Source organism: Bombina bombina, chromosome 2 (genome assembly GCF_027579735.1).
Source record: "Bombina bombina isolate aBomBom1 chromosome 2, aBomBom1.pri, whole genome shotgun sequence".
NCBI classification, from domain to species: Eukaryota; Metazoa; Chordata; class Amphibia; order Anura; family Bombinatoridae; genus Bombina; species Bombina bombina.
In genome coordinates, this window is record NC_069500.1 from 269,573,765 (window position 1) to 269,592,193 (window position 18,429).

At 40.6% G+C, this 18,429-nt stretch overlaps 1 protein-coding gene across 1 annotated transcript in view; it reads left to right on the forward strand.

Moving 5' to 3' along the window:
* CAMK4 (calcium/calmodulin dependent protein kinase IV) overlaps window positions 1-18,429 on the forward strand; it is a 489,303-nt gene that overhangs the window by 243,167 nt on the left and 227,707 nt on the right. Inside the window, exon 2 of the mRNA XM_053701539.1 lies at window positions 14,634-14,712. Within this exon, the coding sequence (XP_053557514.1) occupies window positions 14,634-14,712 (79 nt within the window). The remainder of the gene's footprint in view (window positions 1-14,633; window positions 14,713-18,429) is intronic.

Genomic DNA, 18,429 nt, shown 5'->3' on the forward strand with positions numbered 1-18,429 from the left:
CCTTCCACTGCTCCAGGTGCCCTGTGGGTGTCCTTAACCCCTTAATGACCGCAGCACTTTTCCATTTTCTGTCCGTTTGGGACCAAGGCTATTTTTACATTTTTGCGGTGTTTGTGTTTAGCTGTAATTTTCCTCTTACTCATTTACTGTACCCACACATATTATATACCGTTTTTCTCGCCATTAAATGGACTTTAAAAAGATACCATTATTTTCATCATATCTTATAATTTACTGTAAAAAACATTATAAAATATGAGGAAAAAATGGAAAAAAAACACACACTTTTTCTAACTTTGACCCCCAAAATCTGTTACACATCTACAACCACCAAAAAACACCCATGCTAAATAGTTTCTAAATTTTGTCCTGAGTTTAGAAATACCCAATGTTTACATGTTCTTTGCTTTTTTTGCAAGTTATAGGGCCATAAATACAAGTAGCACTTTGCTATTTCCAAACCACTTTTTTTCAAAATTAGCGCTAGTTACATTGGGACACTAATATCTTTCAGGAATCCCTGAATATCCATTGACATGTATATATTTTTTTTTCGAAGACATCCCAAAGTATTGATTTTGGTATATTTCATGCCACTATTTCACCGCCAAATGCGGTCAAATAAAAAAAATTGTTCACTTTTTCACAAATTTTTTCACAAACTTTAGGTTTCTCACTGAAATTATTTACAAACAACTTATGCAATTATAGCATAAATCCTGGTTTCTCAACAGCCGGGCCGTGGCCCAGTACCGGGCCGTGATAGCCCTGCTGGTGGGCCCCGACCTGTCATGCCCCCACTGCACACTCTTACCCCACTGCACACCAGGGGCAGACTGAGACCAATCAAGGCCCCAGGAACACTGTCTCACACTGACCAAAATGTATTACATTTTATGCAAATGAACATGGTAGCCTCCCTGCCCTGCCCTGCCCCCAACAGGCCCCTCAACCTCCAGAGCCAGGACCCACAACATTAAGGTCCAGAGAAAGCGCACCCAACCTCCAGGGCCAGACCCCACACTCCATGGCCCTCACAGCGACAGACCCTCGCCAGGGCCCCCACTAAACCCACACTTTTTTTTGCTTAGTTACTGATAGGGCAACTGAAAACTCCAGCTTAAGGAATGCACCAGGATCACACAAACACACACACACACTACCGGGCCCTAGACATGGCTAGCTAAAATTTACCGGGCCTTGAGGTCACTTTGGTTGAGAACCACTGGCATAAATGGTTGTAAATGCTTCTCTGGGATCCCCTTTGTTCAAAAATAGCAGACATATATGGCTTTGGCTTTGCTTTTTGGTAATTAGAAGGCTGCTAAATTCCACTGCGCACAATACGTGTATTATGCCCAGCAGTGAAGGGGTTAATTATGGAGCATGTAGGGAGCTTCTAGGGTTAATTTTAGCTTTAGTGTAGTGTAGTAGACAACCCCAAGTATTGATCTAGGCCCATTTTGGTATATTTCATGCCACCATTTCACCGCCAAATGCGATCAAATTAAAAAAAACGTAAATTTTTTCACAATTTTAGGTTTCTCACTGAAATGATTTACAAACAGCTTGTGCAATTATGGCACAAATGGTTGTAAATGCTTCTCTGGGATGCCCTTTGTTCAGAAATAGCAGACATATATGGCTTTGGTGTTGCTTTTTGGTAATTAGAAGGCCACTAAATGCCGCTGCTCATCACACGTGTATTATGGCTAGCAGTGAAGGGGTTAATTAGGTAGTTTGTAGGGAGCTTGCAGGGTTAATTTTAGCTTTAGTGTAGAGATCAGCCTCCCACCTAACACATCCCACACCCTGATCCCTCCCAAACAGCTCCCTTCCCTCCCCCACCCCACAATTGTCCCCGCCATCTTAAGTACTGGCAGAAAGTCTGCCAGTACTAAAATAAAAGTTTTTTGTTTTTTTTTAAAGAAAAAAAAGAAGAAGCATATTTACATATGCTGTGTTTAGTCCCCCCTTAACCCCCAACCTCCCTGATCCCCCCCAAAACAGCTCTCTAAGCCTCCCCCTCAGCCTTATTGGGGGCCATCTTGGGTACTGGCAGCTGTCTGCCAGTACCCAGTTTGCACAATCAAATGTTTATTTTATTTTATTTTTTTCTGTAGTGTAGCTCCCCCCCCCCCCCACGGACCAACCCCCACCACCTAAATGACACCTAAGGGGTTTTTTCTTTACATTAAATATCCCATTTTTATTTTGTTTTGGGACACATTTTTTTCTGTAGTGTAGCGGTTCTCACCCGCTCCCTCCCCGTGCACGCGCCCGCCCCCTCGTGCACGTGTGCGCACCCGCGCGCTCCCCCGGACTTCCCCGCCCACGATCCCGCCCCCCTCCACATGACCAGGGCCATCGATGGCCGCCACCCACCTCCCACACCGGCTCCCACCCACCAAAGATACCGGCCATCGATGTCCGGTGCAGAGAGGGCAACAGAGTGGCTCTCTCTGCATCGGATAGCCGTAAAAGGTTATTGCAGGATGCCTCCATATCGAGGCATCACTGCAATAACCGGAAAGCAGCTGGAAGCGAGCAGGATCGCTTCCAGCTGCTTTCCACACCGAGGACGTGCAGGGTACGTCCTCAGGCGTTAACTGCCTTTTTTCTGAGGACGTACCCTGCACGTCCTCGGTCATTAAGGGGTTAAAAGGACACTGAACCCAAATTTTTTCTTTTGTTATTCAGATAGAGCATGCAATTTTAAGCAACTTTCTAATTTACTCCTATTATCAATTTGTCTTTGTTCTCTTGCTATCTTTATTTGAAAAAGAAGGCATCTAAGCTTTTTTTTTGTGTTTTTTTTTGGTTCAGTACTCTGGACAGCACTTTTTAATTGGTGGATGAATTTATCCATCAATCAGCAAGAACAACCCAGGTTGTTCACCAAAAATGAGCCGGCATCTAAACTTACATTCTTGCATTTCAAATAAAGATACCAAGAGAATGAAGAAAAGTTGATAATAGGAGTAAATTAGAAAGTTGCATACAATTTTATGCTCTATCCGAATCACAAAAGAAAAAATTTGGGTTCAGTGTCCCTTTAATGAACGGCAATAGACTGACAAAAAATGCCCAGACCGGCTCGAACTGGTGCAGATAAAAAAGGGGTACTTTATTCCAAAAAAACAATTAAAATTAACAAAAGACCACTAGCAAGTAAACTGAGGCTACGACCTTGGCCCGAATGATGTCACTGATGTGTTTCAGGTATCTCCTGTAATCATATTTGCAGCTTAATCTAAGGTAAGACTTTAAGAGGACTAAGGTGCATACTGTCCCTTTAAGTTGCTGCTTGTTTGTGGGTCTTTCTGTCATCAGTTTTGTCTTCAACAAGTGAAATGCAGGTTCCGTTGGCTTGAGGTCAGGTGACTGACATGACCATTGAAGAATATTTCACTTCTTTGGTTGCTTTCACAGTATTTTTTGGGTCATTGTCCACCTGCAAAGTGAAGCACCATTCTATCATTTTTTTCAGCATTTAGCTGAATCTGAGCAGATATTATAGCCCTATACACTTTAGAATTGACCATGCTGCTTCTGTCAGCAGTCTTTGGTAGTATCTCAATACGCTCTCCTTATTTGTAAAAAAAAGCCGGCAAAAAGACGCGCACCAAGTACGGGGCGATGAGCATCGGACTGTTGTTAACCAACAGTCATCGATCTTGCATCTATTCGGCTTTTTCCCAACTTTATTTATACCCTGTCACTAAACGCCGCCACTATATTAAAATGTTTAACCCCTATCCCGCCGCTCCCCGACACCACCACAACCTAAATAAAGTAATTAACCCTATCCTGCCGCTACCCGACTCCGCCTCAACCTAAATAAAGTTATTAACCTCTATCCAGCTGCTCCCTGCCACCGCCACCACTAAATAAACATATTAACCCCTAAACCTCCGGCCTCCCACATCACTACCACTAACTAAACCTATTAACCCCTAAACCATCAGCCCCCCACATCACCATAAACTAAATTAAGCTATTAACCCCTAAACCTAAAAACCCGCTAACTTTAAATTAAAATTACAACACCCCTATCTTAAAATAAATTTAAACTTACCTGTAGAATTAAAACAAACTATTTTAAACTATTAACTAACCTACCCTAACTATTATCCTACAATTAAATTAAACTACCAATTAAATAAAATAAATTACGTATTAAAGATACCTAACCCTACTAAAATTATTTAAATATACTATTAAACATTATTTCAAATTACTAAATTATAGAAAAAAACAAACACTAAATTACAAAAAAACAAACACTAAATTACAAAAAATAAAAAGCCACATAATCAAAAATAAAAAAGAATTGCACCTAATCTAATAGCCCTATCAAAATAAAATAAAACCCTAGCCTATGATAAACTACCAATGGCCCTTAAAAGGGCCTTTTGTGCGGCATTGCCCCAAAGATATCACCTCTTTTACCTGTAAAAAAAATACAAACACCCCCCAACAGTAAAACCCACCACCCAACCACCCAATCCCCCCAAATAAAATAATCTAAGCTCCCCATTGCCCTGAAAAGAGCATTTGTATGGGCATTGCCCTTAAAACGGCATTTAGCTCTTTTACATGCCCAAACCCACTAAAAGAAAACCTTAAAAAAACTTAACACTAACCCCGACAATCCACTTACAGCTCTTGAAGTCCCGCTTGAAGGATCCATCCATCCGGAGAAGTCATCATCCAGGCGGCAAGAAGTCTTCATCCGGACGGCCTCCTCCATCTTCATAACTGCTGTTGCTGGTGAGCCTGAAGGCTCGCACAAAAACAGGGGCATCAGGGGCCATTTGGCCCTTGATAAATTGCCCCTATAGTGTTAGTAAAATGTCATATATGAATAATGAAACAATATTTCTTCTAATGGCTTCTAGGCCGATTTATTATGCCCAGAATGCTGCTATATGCAGCTGTTTCCACGCGAGCCTTCTTACGACCGCTGCTCCTTAACTTGTCCGCCACTCTGAGGCGGCAGACAGCAGTCCGTCCGATTGCATACAATCGGATTGAATGACATCCCCTGCTATTGGATCTGCAGGGGGCGGCATTGCACAAGCATTTCACTAGAAATGCTTGTGCAATGATAAATGCAGACAGCGTATGCTGTCTGCATTTATAGTTATCTGGTGGACATGATCGCTACAACGGATCATGTCTAACAGACACAAGATAAATCATCCCCCATGTCCTAGTTTTCTGTGGTACCAAAGAGAAAAATAATAAAGTTTCTAAGTTTAAAATAAGTCTAAATGAGGGATCTGTCTTGGGGGTCTGATTTTTGACTATCTGGCCACTATAGACCACTTCCACACAAAAATGTACAATTTTATTTGATACATTTTTACATTTCTGGCTTATTGCACTCCTAAGACTGTCACTGTTTAAAAGGAAGTTGCAATTCCCTTTCAAACAATAGATCTTAGGCATTTGGGGCCCGATCCGATATGCAGCGTCGCCCGCAAAAGCCGGGGACGCCAAATTTTGTGCTGGTTTGGTATCACATATACGGCGTAACCTAGAAGTTACGCTCGTATATTTCTGCCTTCGGCCGTAGTTTTTTGGCCCATAGACAATTATACCAAACCAGCGCAGTTTGGTATCCAATATACAGCGTAAGGACTTACGTGGCGAAAATGGAGAAATCTTACTCCATTTTCACCTCGCCACAAATTGCAGGCGTAGTAAGTCTTACGCTGTGTATTGGAGCCCCGTAACTCCTTAAACTAGCTGCAAAATAAAACCTAACACCTAACGCATGCGCAATGTCTACCTGTCAACCGCAATCCCTGCCGCTCCCGGACCCCGCCGCCACCTACATTAAATGTATAACCCCCTAATGTGAGCCCCTACTACAATCAGCCAATCAGATTCAAGTTCAATCCGATTGACTGATTGGATCAGCCAATCGGATTGAACTTGAATCTGATTGGCTGATTCAATCAGCCAATCAGATTTTCTTACCTTAATTCCGATTGGCTGATAGAATCCTATCAGCCAATTGGAATTCGACGGACGCCATCTTGGATGACGTCATTTAAAGAAAACTTCATTCGTTGTTCAGTCGTTGGGCCTGCTGGATGTTCCGCGTAGGAGGGCTAAAGAAGGAAGATTGAAGATGCCGCTTGGAGGATAACTTTGCCCCGATGGAGGACCTCTTCTTTGCCGCTTGGATGAAGACATCGCCCGGATGGAAGACTTCTTCTTTGCCGCTTGGATGAAGACATCGCCCGGATTGGATGAAGAGTTCGGCCCGGCTGGGTGAAGACGACTCAAGGTAGGGAGATCTTCTGGGGCTTAGTGTTAGGTTTATTTAAGGGGGGTTTGGGTGGGTTTAGAGTAGGGGTATGTGGGTGGTGGGTTGTAATGTTGGGGGGTGGTATTGTGTGTTTTTTTACAGGCAAAATAGCTGTTTACTTTGGGGCATGCCCCGCAAAAAGCCCTTTTAAGGGCTGGTAAAAGAGCTGGTTAATTTTTAATTTAGAATAGGGTAGGGCATTTTTTTATTTTGGGGGGCTTTATTATTTTATTAGGGGGCATAGAATAGGTGTAATTAGCTTAAAATTCTTGTAATCTTATTTTATTTTTTGTAATTTAGTGTTTGTTTTTTTTGTAATTTAGTTTAGTGTATTTAATTGTATTTTAGTTTAGAGATTTGTAGTTTATTTAATTTATTGATAGTGTAGGTGTATTTGTAACTTAGGTTAGGATTTATTTTACAATGTAAATTGGTAATTATTTTAACTAGGTAGCTATTAAATAGTCATTAACTATTTAATAGCTATTATACCTAGTTAAAATAAATACCAAGTTACCTGTAAAATAAATATAAACCCTAAAATAGCTACAATGTAATTATTAATTACATTGTAGCTATCTTAGGGTTTATTTTATAGGTAAGTATTTAGATTTAAATAGGAATATTTTAATTAATATTATTAATATTAATTAGATTTATTTTAATAAGAATTTAGTTAGGGGTGTTAGAGTTAGATAGGGTTATTATACTTAATATATATAATATAATAACTATATTAACTATATTAACCCTAATATAATTAGGGTTAATATATTTAATATAGGTGGCGGCGGTGTAGGGGGATTAGATTAGGGGTTAATACATTTATTATAGGTGGCAGCGGTGTAGGGGATTTAGATTATAGGCAAAAGAGCTGATTACTTTGTGACAATGCCCCGCCAAAAGCCCTTTTAAGGGCTGGCAATAGAGTTGTTTACTTTGGGGTAATGCCACGCAAAATGCCCTTTTCAGGGCTATTTGTAGGGTTAGACTTAGGTTTAGTGGTAGGGATAGTTTAGTATTTTAGGGGTTAAATAATTTAATATAGGTGGCGGCGGTATAGGGGGATTAGATTAGGGGTTAATTAATTTAATATAGGTGGCGGCGGTATAGGGGGATTAGATTAGGGGTTAATAAATGTAATATAGGTGGCGGCGGTGTAGGGGGATTTAGATTAGGGGTTAATTCATTTAATATAGCTGGCGGCGGGGTAGGGGGATTTAAATTAGGGGTTAATTATTTTAATATAGCTGGCGGCGGGGTAGGGGGATTAGATTAGGGGTTAATAATTTTAATATAGCTGGCAGCGGGGTAGGAGCTCACATTAGGGGGTAGTTAATGTAGGTGGCGGTGGTGTAAGGGGCTCACATTAGGGGGTAGTTAATGTAGGTGGCGGCGGGGTAGGAGCTCACATTATGGGGTAGGTAATGTAGGTGGCGGCGGTGTAAGGGGCTCACATTAGGGGGTAGCTAATGTAGGTGGCGGCGGGGTCCGGGAGCGGTGGTTTAGGGGTTAATAACTTTATTAGGTGCTGCGGGGTCCGGGAGCGGTGGTTTAGGGGTTAACACATTTATTATTAGGAGAGGGAGGGGGGATTGCGGATAGAGGGGTATACGTGTCAGGCTATGTTAGACAGTACGGGAGATTTTATAACTTAGTCAGGTTTTGTAGGCGCCGGCAGTTTCTAAAGTGCCATAAGTCACTGGCGACTCTAGAAATTTGTACTTACGCAGATTTCTGGACATCGCTGGTTTATTTGACTTACGGCACTTTAGAATCTGACAGCGCCGTATATGGGATAGCTCGAGTTGCGAGCTGAAACTACGGGCGGCAGGGGTTCCCTCGCTTGTGCCGCAAACTACTATCTATATCGGATTGCGCCCTTGATGCACATAGTGATTGAGGAAATCGTATTCTTGATTATGCTACATATTCAAAACAGTTTTAAAAATATCTGACCTGTTAGTATTATAAACAATATGTCTTCAGTGTTAGGTTAAAAAAAATGATAAAGTGTACCTTTAGAAATACTGTAAAAAACAGACAGTGAAGGCTTGTTTATTTTTTACTTATTCATATTTTATTGTACTATTTAGTATAATAAAGGCACAATTTATCAGTAGAGATATATTTGGGGCTGCTACAAAATAAATGGTTTATTAGATAGCCTTATCGTTGTCTGTTCCTCATTAAAGGAAAATATTCTTTCATGATTTAGACAGAGCATGCAATTAACCCCTTCGCTACCAGGATTTTTTTTAACCATTTTTGATATAACTCCATTTAAACAGAAATAGAGCTATCAAAACTATTTTTTTTTAGCAGACAACACAAGGTATTGAACTAGGCCCATTTTGTTTCTTTCTTGACATGGTGAGTCCACGGATCATCATAATTACTATTGGGAATATCACTCCTGACCAGCAGGAGGAGGCAAAGAGCACCACAGCAAAGCTGTTAAATACCACTCCCCTTACCCACAACCCCCAGTCATTCGACCAAAGGGAAAAGAGAAAGGAAGTAATATAAGGTGCAGCTGTGCCTGAGGTTTATGCAAAAATAAACTGTCTGAAAATACAGGGCGGGCCGTGGACTCACTGTGTCAAGAAAGAAACAAATTTATCAGGTAAGCATAAATTTCATTTTTTTTCTAATAACACAGTGAGTCCACGGATCATCATAATTACTATTGGGATTCAATACCCACGCTAGAGGACATGGATGATTAGGGAGGGACAAGACAGTTAGCCTAAACAGAAGGCACCACTGCTTGAAGAATCTTTCTCCCAAAAACAGCTTCAGCTGAAGCAAAAGTATCAAATTTGTAAAATTTTGAAAAAGTGTGTAAAAATGACCAAGTGGCAGCCTTGCAAATCTGATCTACAGAAGCACCATTTTTGAAAGCCTAGGTAGAAGAAAAAGCCCTCGTGGAGTGAGCTGTGATCTTCTCAGGAGGCTGCTGACCAACAGTCTCATATGCCAAGCGAATAATACTCCTCCACCAACAAAAAAGAGAAGTCGCCATAGCTTTCTGACCGTTACGCTTCCCAGAAAAGATAACACATAAAGAAAAAGACTGACAAAAATCCTTAGTCACCTGTAAATAATATTTCAAAGCATGAACTATATCAAGGTTGTGCAGCAAACGTTCCTTATGAGAAGAAGGATTAGGACACAAAGAAGGAACAACACTCTCTTGATTAATATGCTTATCTGAAGCAACCTTAGGAAGAAAACCTAAGGCAGTATGTAATACTACCTTATCAGAATGAAAAATAAGAAAAGGAGTTTCACACTGCAACGCTGAGAGCTCTGAAACTCTTTGAGCCAAAGAGATAGCAACCAAAAACAAAACCTTCCAGGTTAACAACTTAATATCCAAAGAATGCATAGGCTCAAATGGAGCCTGTTTAAGAACTCTCAAAACTAAACTAAGACTCCAAGGAGGAGACAAAAACTTAAACATAGGTCGGATTCTAACCAAAGCCTGACAAAAAGACTGAACGTCTGGTACATCTGCCAGACGTTTATGTAACAAAATAGATAAAGCAGAAATTTGACCCTTCAGGGTACTAGCAGATGAACCCTTCCGCAGACCCTCCTGGAGAAAAGACAAAATCCTAGGAATCCTGACTCTACTCCAAGAGTAGCCCTTAGATTCACACCAATGCCGCCATATTTTGTAATAAATCTTTCCAGTCACAGGCTTATGCGTCTGAATCATAGTCTCAATAATTGACTCAGAAAAACCACGCTTAGATAGAATCAAGCGTTCAATCTCCAAGCAGTCAGCTTCAGAGAACAAGATTTGGATGAAGGAAGGGACCCTGAAGTAGAAGGTCCTTCCTCAACGGAAGACTCCAAGGTGGACATAATGACATCCCCACCAGATCTGCATACCAGATCCTGCAAGGCCACGCCGGTGCAATGAGATTTACCGATGCCCTCTCCTGTCGAATCCGAGCAATAACTTGAGGAAGAAGGGCAAACAGAGGAAACACGTATGCCAGACTGAACTTCCAAGGAACTGCTAGAGCATCTATTAGAACCGTTTGAGGATCCCTTGACCTTGAACCGTACTTCGGAAGCTTGGCATTGTGACGAGATGCCATAAGATCCAACTCCGGTTGACCCCACCTGAGAATCAAACTGGAAAACAGCTCCAGATGAAGCTCCCACTCCCCCGGATGAAAAGACTGTCTGCTCAGAAAATCCGCTTCCCAGTTATCCACCCCTGGAATGTGGATTGCAGACAGACAACAATTGTGAGCCTCCGCCCGCTGAATAATCCTGACTACTTCCTTCATCGCCAAGGAACTCCGAGTTCCTCCCTGATGATTGATGTTATCCACGGACATTATATTGTTCAAGTGAAATCTGATAAACTGGGTTGAAACCAACTGAGGCCAGGCCAGAGGAGCATTGAAGATTGCCCTCAGCTCTAAGACATTTATAGGAAGAACCAATTCCTCTCGAGTCCACAAACCCTGAGCCTTTAACGAACCCCAGACAGCTCCCCAACCCAGCAGACTGGCATCCGAGGTCACAATCACCCAGGAAGGCCTGCGAAAACAGGTTCCCTGGGAGAGAATATTCTGAGACAACCACCACGGAAGAGAATCTCTTGCAGTCTTATCTAGATCAATCTTTGGAGACAGATCTGTATAATCTCAGTTTTTCTGTCTCAGCATGCATAACTGCAGAGATCTGAGATTGAACCGAGCAAACGGAATGATGTCCATGACTGAGACCATTATACCAATAACCTCCATACACTGGGTCACTGATGGCTGAGGGGAGGACTGAAGAATCAGGCATGAATTGAACACTTTTGACTTCCTTGCTTCTGTCAAAAAGATCTTCATTTCCAGAGAATATATAACGGTTCTCAAGAATACCACTCTTGTAGCCGGAATTAAGAAACTTTTTCCTAAATTCATCTTCTAACCATGGGAGTGCAGAAAAGACAACAGCAACTCCATGTGGGAGTTTGCTAGTTGATAAGATGTTACCTGAACTAGAATGTCGTCCAGATAAGGAGCTACTGCAACCCCCTGCAATCTGAGAACCGCCAACGCACCCAGAACCTTTGAAAACACCCTGGGACCTGTTGCGATACCAAAAGGAAGAGCCACAGACTGAAAATGCTTGTCTAGGAATGCAAACCTCAGAAACTTGTGATGATCCTTGTGAATGGGAATATGCAGATATGCATCCTGTAGATCTTGAACCAGAGGAGGAATTGACCGAATAGCTTCCATCTTGAAAGACGGAACTCTGAGATACTTATTTACACACTTGAGATCCAGGATGGGTCTGAAATTTCCCTCCTTTTTGGGAATGATAAACAGATTGGAATAAAAACCTAGTCCCTGCTCCTGAACTGGAACAGGAATGATCACTCCCATGTCGGAAAGATCCTGAACACAACTTGAGAAGCCTCTCTTTTTATCTGGTCTACAGATAAACTTGATAGATGAAACCTGCCCCTGGGAGGAAAAGTCTTGAACTCCAGCCTGTATCCCTGGGACACAATATCTATCACCCAGGGATCTGAAACCTCCCGAACCCAGGCTTGACCGAAAAAAGACAGCCTGCCCCCCACATGATCCATTGCCGGATCGGGGGCAGACCCTTCATGCTGACTTAGAATTAGCGGCAGGCTTCTTAGATTGCTTCCCCTTGCTCCAGGACTGATGCTTTAAGAAACGAAGTTAAACAAATCACACAGAAATTATACGATAAAATATAAAAATTGACCCCTTCAGCACCTATGCACCTCAACAAGCCTGGCTGAGGTGCTTACCTGACCTTCCATGGACTAGAGTAATAACCAACAAAGCGAAGACGATCCGGACTCTGCCACTGCTACTACTCGCTCCACAAACTGACCGCACAAACACCAGCACAGGAGCCGACAGGAAACCCAACAAACACAAACTTCCTTCCCCTGCCTCCTAAAAGAGCGTGCAAAACTCGCACCACCAAAACTCTGCCCATTGTGGGCTAAAGAATGCCAAATTGACCTTGTAGCAGACTACGGCTGCAACACAACACAGCCACTCAATAAAACCTTCCTTCTCCTGCCTCTTAAAAGAGCGTGCAAAACTCGCACCGCCAAAACTCCGCCCATTGTGGGCTAAAGAATGCCAAATTTACCTTGTTGCAGACTATGGCTGCAACACAACACAGCCACTCAATAAAAATGAAAAAAAATTAATGAGCCATATAAGGAGTGTAAAAAACACTCCCAAACAGAGCCATAAACATACAGTCCCTCTCACAGTGTCCCATAAAACTGACAGCATGTAAAAAACCTGCACAAACAGATTCACAATCCCAAATGTCATCCCCATAAGTGCCATTTTTTTTCAGAACACCCTCAGAAAAATAAAAAACAGCACTTACCTCCATAATAATCTGCCTGGCAGCAAGGCAGCTCACTAGGTTTGAAAGGTTTCCTTCCTAAAATGGACCTGTGGATACAGAAAGAAAAAGACTAAGTAAACCTACATAGTCCTTTTACCAAAAGGGCAGCTCACAACCTGGGAGGCACAGAAGGGATTATTCCCCCCCAGTTCCCAAAATCTTAAAAGCCACCACTGCTCTACTGAAGAGACTGAAGTGAATTACAGCTAAACCCCATGAAAATCAGAACAAACTTGTTCTGTTTAAAAATAACAAACTCTTGATTAAAGAATCAGACACCTAACTTTACCCCTTCCTTGTAACTGATACAAGCAAAGAGAATGACTGGGGGTTGTGGGTAAGGGGAGTGGTATTTAACAGCTTTGCTGTGGTGTTCTTCACCTCCTCCTGCTGGTGAGGAGTGATATTCCCAATAGTAATTATGATGATCCGTGGACTCACTGTGTCTTTAGAAAGAAATTAACGTTTTCACAAATTTTTTGTTTCTCACGGAAATTATTTACATACCGCTTGTGTGCTTATAGCACAAATGGATGTAAAAGCTTCTCTGCGTTCCCCTTTGTACAGAAATAGCAGATCTACATGGGTTTTGGTAATAAGAAGGCCGCTTTTGCAGCTGTGCACCATACATCTGAAATTCCTGGCAGTGAAGGTGTTAATTAGTTAGTTGACAAGGGTTATAATATTCTAGTGTAAGGCTTGTCCTCCCACCTCCCTGATCCCTCCCAAACAGCTCCCCCCCCCACCACCCACTTTCCTCACAACCATCTTAGTTACTTGCAGACAGGGTTTACCTTCCAACATGACAAAGACCCAAAGCACACAGCAAAAATGACCACACAGTGGTTGAAGGAGACAAAGGTGAATGTCCTTGCATGACCTAGTCAGAGTCCAGACTTAAACCCCATTGAATATCTGTGGCATGAATTGAAGACTGCAGTCCACAAATGGTCATCATCAAATGTAACGGAACTGGAGCAGTTCTGCAAAGAAGATTGGGCAAATATTGCACAGTCTAGATGTGCAAAGTTAGTAGAGACGTATCCCAAAAGACTAAAGGCTGTAATTAAAGATAAAGGTGGTTCAACAAAATACTGACACAAGGGGGTGATCCTTTTTGCAACTCAGTGATTCTGTTTTTGAATTGTCTTTATTTTTGCCTGACATGTTGGTGTTATATCTTTCACTTGGATGTTATAAGTTGCATAACTGATAGGGATGACTTTCTGTTAGACATGTGCAATTCAACTCCTTCCGAATCAAAATTCGGACGAAAATCGGGTCATTCGGATGTATCCAAATCTCTGAATCACCCTAGTAACAAAACAAAACTAATACAAATCAATTTGTAACAAAAAATCCAAATAAGTTCGGATTTATTTGTTTTATTCGAATGTCCATGGGGCGATATTCTGACTTTCTGGACTAATTCCAATTCCTTTGCCGTTCCATATTTATTATAAAAAAAACAACTAATAGAGATATATTACATTAAATATAGTGAATTAGAACAGTGAAATTATTCCTTTTGTGTTGGTTGGAACCATCCAAATCAACGTAACATAACATAATAAATTAATCTGAACATACCAAACTTCCAAATTTCCCAATGCATCCGAAATGAATGACCGCTATAACGGATCAATCCGAATGAATCCAAAACGAATGAATAATATAACTAATAGATCCGAATGCTTCCAAAACGAAATTTTAAAAATACTGAATCGATATGAAACTAAACAAAATTTTCCGGCATGCACATGTCTACTTTCTGTCTTTGGAATATAATAATGTATTTTTATGTATTGTAAATGCACCATTTTGAATTAATTTTGTATTGCTTAGTAGATGATTACTAGCTTTTATTCTGTCTTTCCTCTAGGGGTGCCACATCAGTTGTATACAGATGCCGGCAAAAAGGATCCCAGAAACCTTACGCAGTCAAAATGTTAAAGAAAACTGTAAGTTTGCGGGTTTATTTTATTTTCATTGTATTTTTTTTGTTATGCAGTCATTTCTATTTCCCATGATATACATCATAGTCTTTAATTAGTCTATAGCATTCTTACACTATAATTCTAAATTGTATTGTGCTATTTTAACTACTGATATAACCTGAGGATTTAAACTATAATTAATGTTCTCACTCTTAGTATAGGGTCATACAAATTAAAATTATTCCAAATTCAACTCCAGTAATTTGTGGTAAGCAACTGTTTACCTACTTTTGAGAGAATTTGGCAGAACCTGTAAACAACAAGGTGTTAGTATTTGGAATTTTTGCCCTACATTGTTATGTACGCACAAGTCAGCAATGCCTCATACTCTGTAATTAGGGATTTATGCAAAATGAAATCCAGTAAGTCTAAATCTTCCATGCATTGCTGGAAAATACTGGAAATAATGTTAGGATTTTATATTTGTCTCATAATATCTTGATTGCTTACTGACCCCATGAACAATTAGACTAAGGGACCGAATTATCATTGTGCGAGCGGACATGATCCAATATTGCGGATCATGTCCGCTGCACATCGATAAATGCCGACAGCATACGCTGTCTGCATTTATCATTGCACCAGCAGTTCTTGTAAACTTCTGGTGCAATGCCGCCCCCTGCAGATTCCTATATGTATTCGATCAGGTTGATTTCTGGTGATGTCTGTCCGTCGCCTCAGAGCAGGTGGACAGGTTATGAAGCAGCGGTCTTTAAACCGCTGGTTCGATAACTTGTGTTTCCGGCGAGCCAAAAGGCTCGCCAGAAACAGGTGGCATCAAGCTCCATACGGAGTTTGATAAATATGACCCTAAGTATTGATAGGAAATATGAGAAGTTGGTGATGATAAATATTCTTCAGATTTAACCAGTAAAAGACAACATTAATATATTTTCAATATGTACATTTCCGCATATACCATTGTTATGAAAATCCATGTACCAGAAACATTTCTAAAAAGAAACCTATAAGTAAGAAGAACTATGAGTAAGAAGTAAAAATCCTAAACTTCACTTCAAGAAAACATGGTACTACAATTTTGAAACCTAGTTTTTCAAATGTATTATGAAAATATATTTTGTATCTTGTTAGGTGTAAAGACTTCTGTTCCTCCTGCGAATGTTAAAAAGAGTTGGAGCAAAAAAAAAAAAAAGTAAAAAAACCCCATAAATATATAAAACATATCTATCTTTTTTATCGGTCACCTTATTTTTTTCCATGTGATGGATTGTTAAAATTAATTCTGTTCACATTCACTTTTCTGAATGGCTTGGAAATGTCAATGAAGCTCAAGTGCACAGATTCAGATTCAATAAAAGCCCTTAATTGTCATTAAAGTTCCCCAACCTTTCCATCCTCTCCAATCCTATTGTATAAAGATCATTCAATAATGAATGAAAAATGTGAGATGTTTTAGCATCATAAAAATAACATAGGAAATTATGAGATAGTGAGAACTATGAATATCTTTGTTCAATCCTATCAGGTAAATAAAAAAAGGTGTGCAGAAATTTTACTCACATATTATAAGTAAGCTCTCAGTGTACAAGCATACATATAACTCACCTGCTGTCAGGGTTTTTCCCTGTTTTGTTTGCCATGTGCTGCTGGCAGCCATTTTACTCACCTCTCTTGCTGACTATGGTGCATTGTGGGGGATGCTGCTCATTTCCTGCACTTCCTTTTATGGCCAGACTGGTGTGCATCATCTGTGTGAGACAGGATGCAGTCTCAGAATTGTGATGTCATCACTTATTATTTAAAGGGCCTCTGTTCAGTATGCATTGCCTTTGCATAGTCTCAGACCTGTTTGTGAGAGTTCCTGTGTATTACCAGCTGTCTGACGTCCTTCCTGGTTCCTGATCCCTGGCTTGTTCCTGACTCTGCTGTTTTCCTTGTTCCTGATTCCGGCTCGTCTGACTATTCACTTTGGCTCCTGACTCGGCTCGTCTGACTACCAGCTCTGGTTTTGACTCCTGGCTTGTTATTTGACTTGTGGACTTTTTATTATTTTTTTTCCAGCGGAGTGCAATTATGAAATTGGCGACAGGGAATTACTGGCCATAATTTTGGCACTCAAGGAATGGAGGCATCTTCTCGAGGGTACTAGCGTGCCAGTGCTCATTCTTACTGACCACAAGAATTTAACTTATCTATCTGAGGCAAAACTTTTGTCCCCCAGACAGGCCAGATGGGCGCTATTTTTGTCTCGGTTTAATTATGTGGTCTCCTACCTGCCTGGTAGTAAGAATGTTAGGGCTGATGCACCCTCTCTAGAACAATTTTCGCCTCTAACTAAATTTAGTTATGAATAATGGATAGTTTCTGGTTGGTTTCTAGATATTTTACTCTTACATCTATTCTGTTCATATATATATTATAGCACTTTGCAGTCAAATACATGGCCCTATGTCATATACCTTTGAACCCTGATAACAATTTTTTTTATATTTATGTGAATAAGTTTTATCAGATAGTGTTTTTACGAGAATAACTGTAATTTTAAAAATATTTATATTGTGTTTAATGGAACTTTATTTTAATTCACTACCCTTTACGCAAGGTTTTCAGTAGCGCTAACCCGATAAACGTAAAATGTGATTACACTCTCAATTTTACTTTCAACTTGTAATATGAGCTCAAATTAGCTCGCCCGCAATAGTCTATTATTGTGCGCTAATGTTAGAGTGTGTCTTGTAATCTAGCCCTAAATTTTTACTTTCAACTTGTAATACCAGTGTAAAGATGGGGTGCTATTGATTTACTTTGAGTGTAGTTAGCGCTCAAGAGCGATAAAAATGTATTTCTCCACTTGTAATCTAGGCTTATGTTAGTATGTTCAATATAGAAATAAAATGCTATTTGGTTCCTACTGTTTTTTTCTTTTGTTCTGTGTCCATAGCAAATAAATATTTTTTAAGGGCAAGAGCTGACCAAGATTCACATTTTGCAACTTTTGGTCTATTAATATTACAATTTTGAACCTCTATGCCACAGTGTCATTTAAATATTTATTCATCAATATCTAGCAACTGTAACTTTTGCTGCTAATAGAAAATAGAATTACATTCCGGTGGTTGAAATCTAAATTGGCAAGTGGGCTTTGAAAATGTATCTGTATTATTTCTGAAGGGGCTATAACATCACACATATAGAGGCCTACTTATCAAGCTGTCAACTTACTTGCATTCGACGGCACCAATACGGTCACCTAAGATCGCCTAACATCGTGACCGCGGACCTGAATACGCTCTCCATATTTAACAAAAAAGCTGACAAAAAGTCGCGCACCAAGTACGGGGCAATGAGCAGCGGACTGTTGTTAACTAACAGTCATCGATCTCGCTGCTATTCGGCTTTTTCACAGATTTATTTGTATACTGTCACTAAACACCGCCACTATACTAAACTGTATAACCCCTATCCCGCTGCTCCTGGACCCCGCCGCAACTAAATAAAGTTATTAACCTCTAAACCGCCGCTCCTGGAGCCCACAGCAACTCTAATAAACTTATTAACCCCTATCCCGCCGCTCCCGGACCCCGCCGCCACCTACATTATATTCTTAACCCCCTAATCTGCCGCCCCCTACACCGCTGCCACCTACATTATGTTATTAACCCATATCCCGCCGTTCACGGAGCCCACCGCAACTAAATAAAGTTATTAACCCCTAAACCG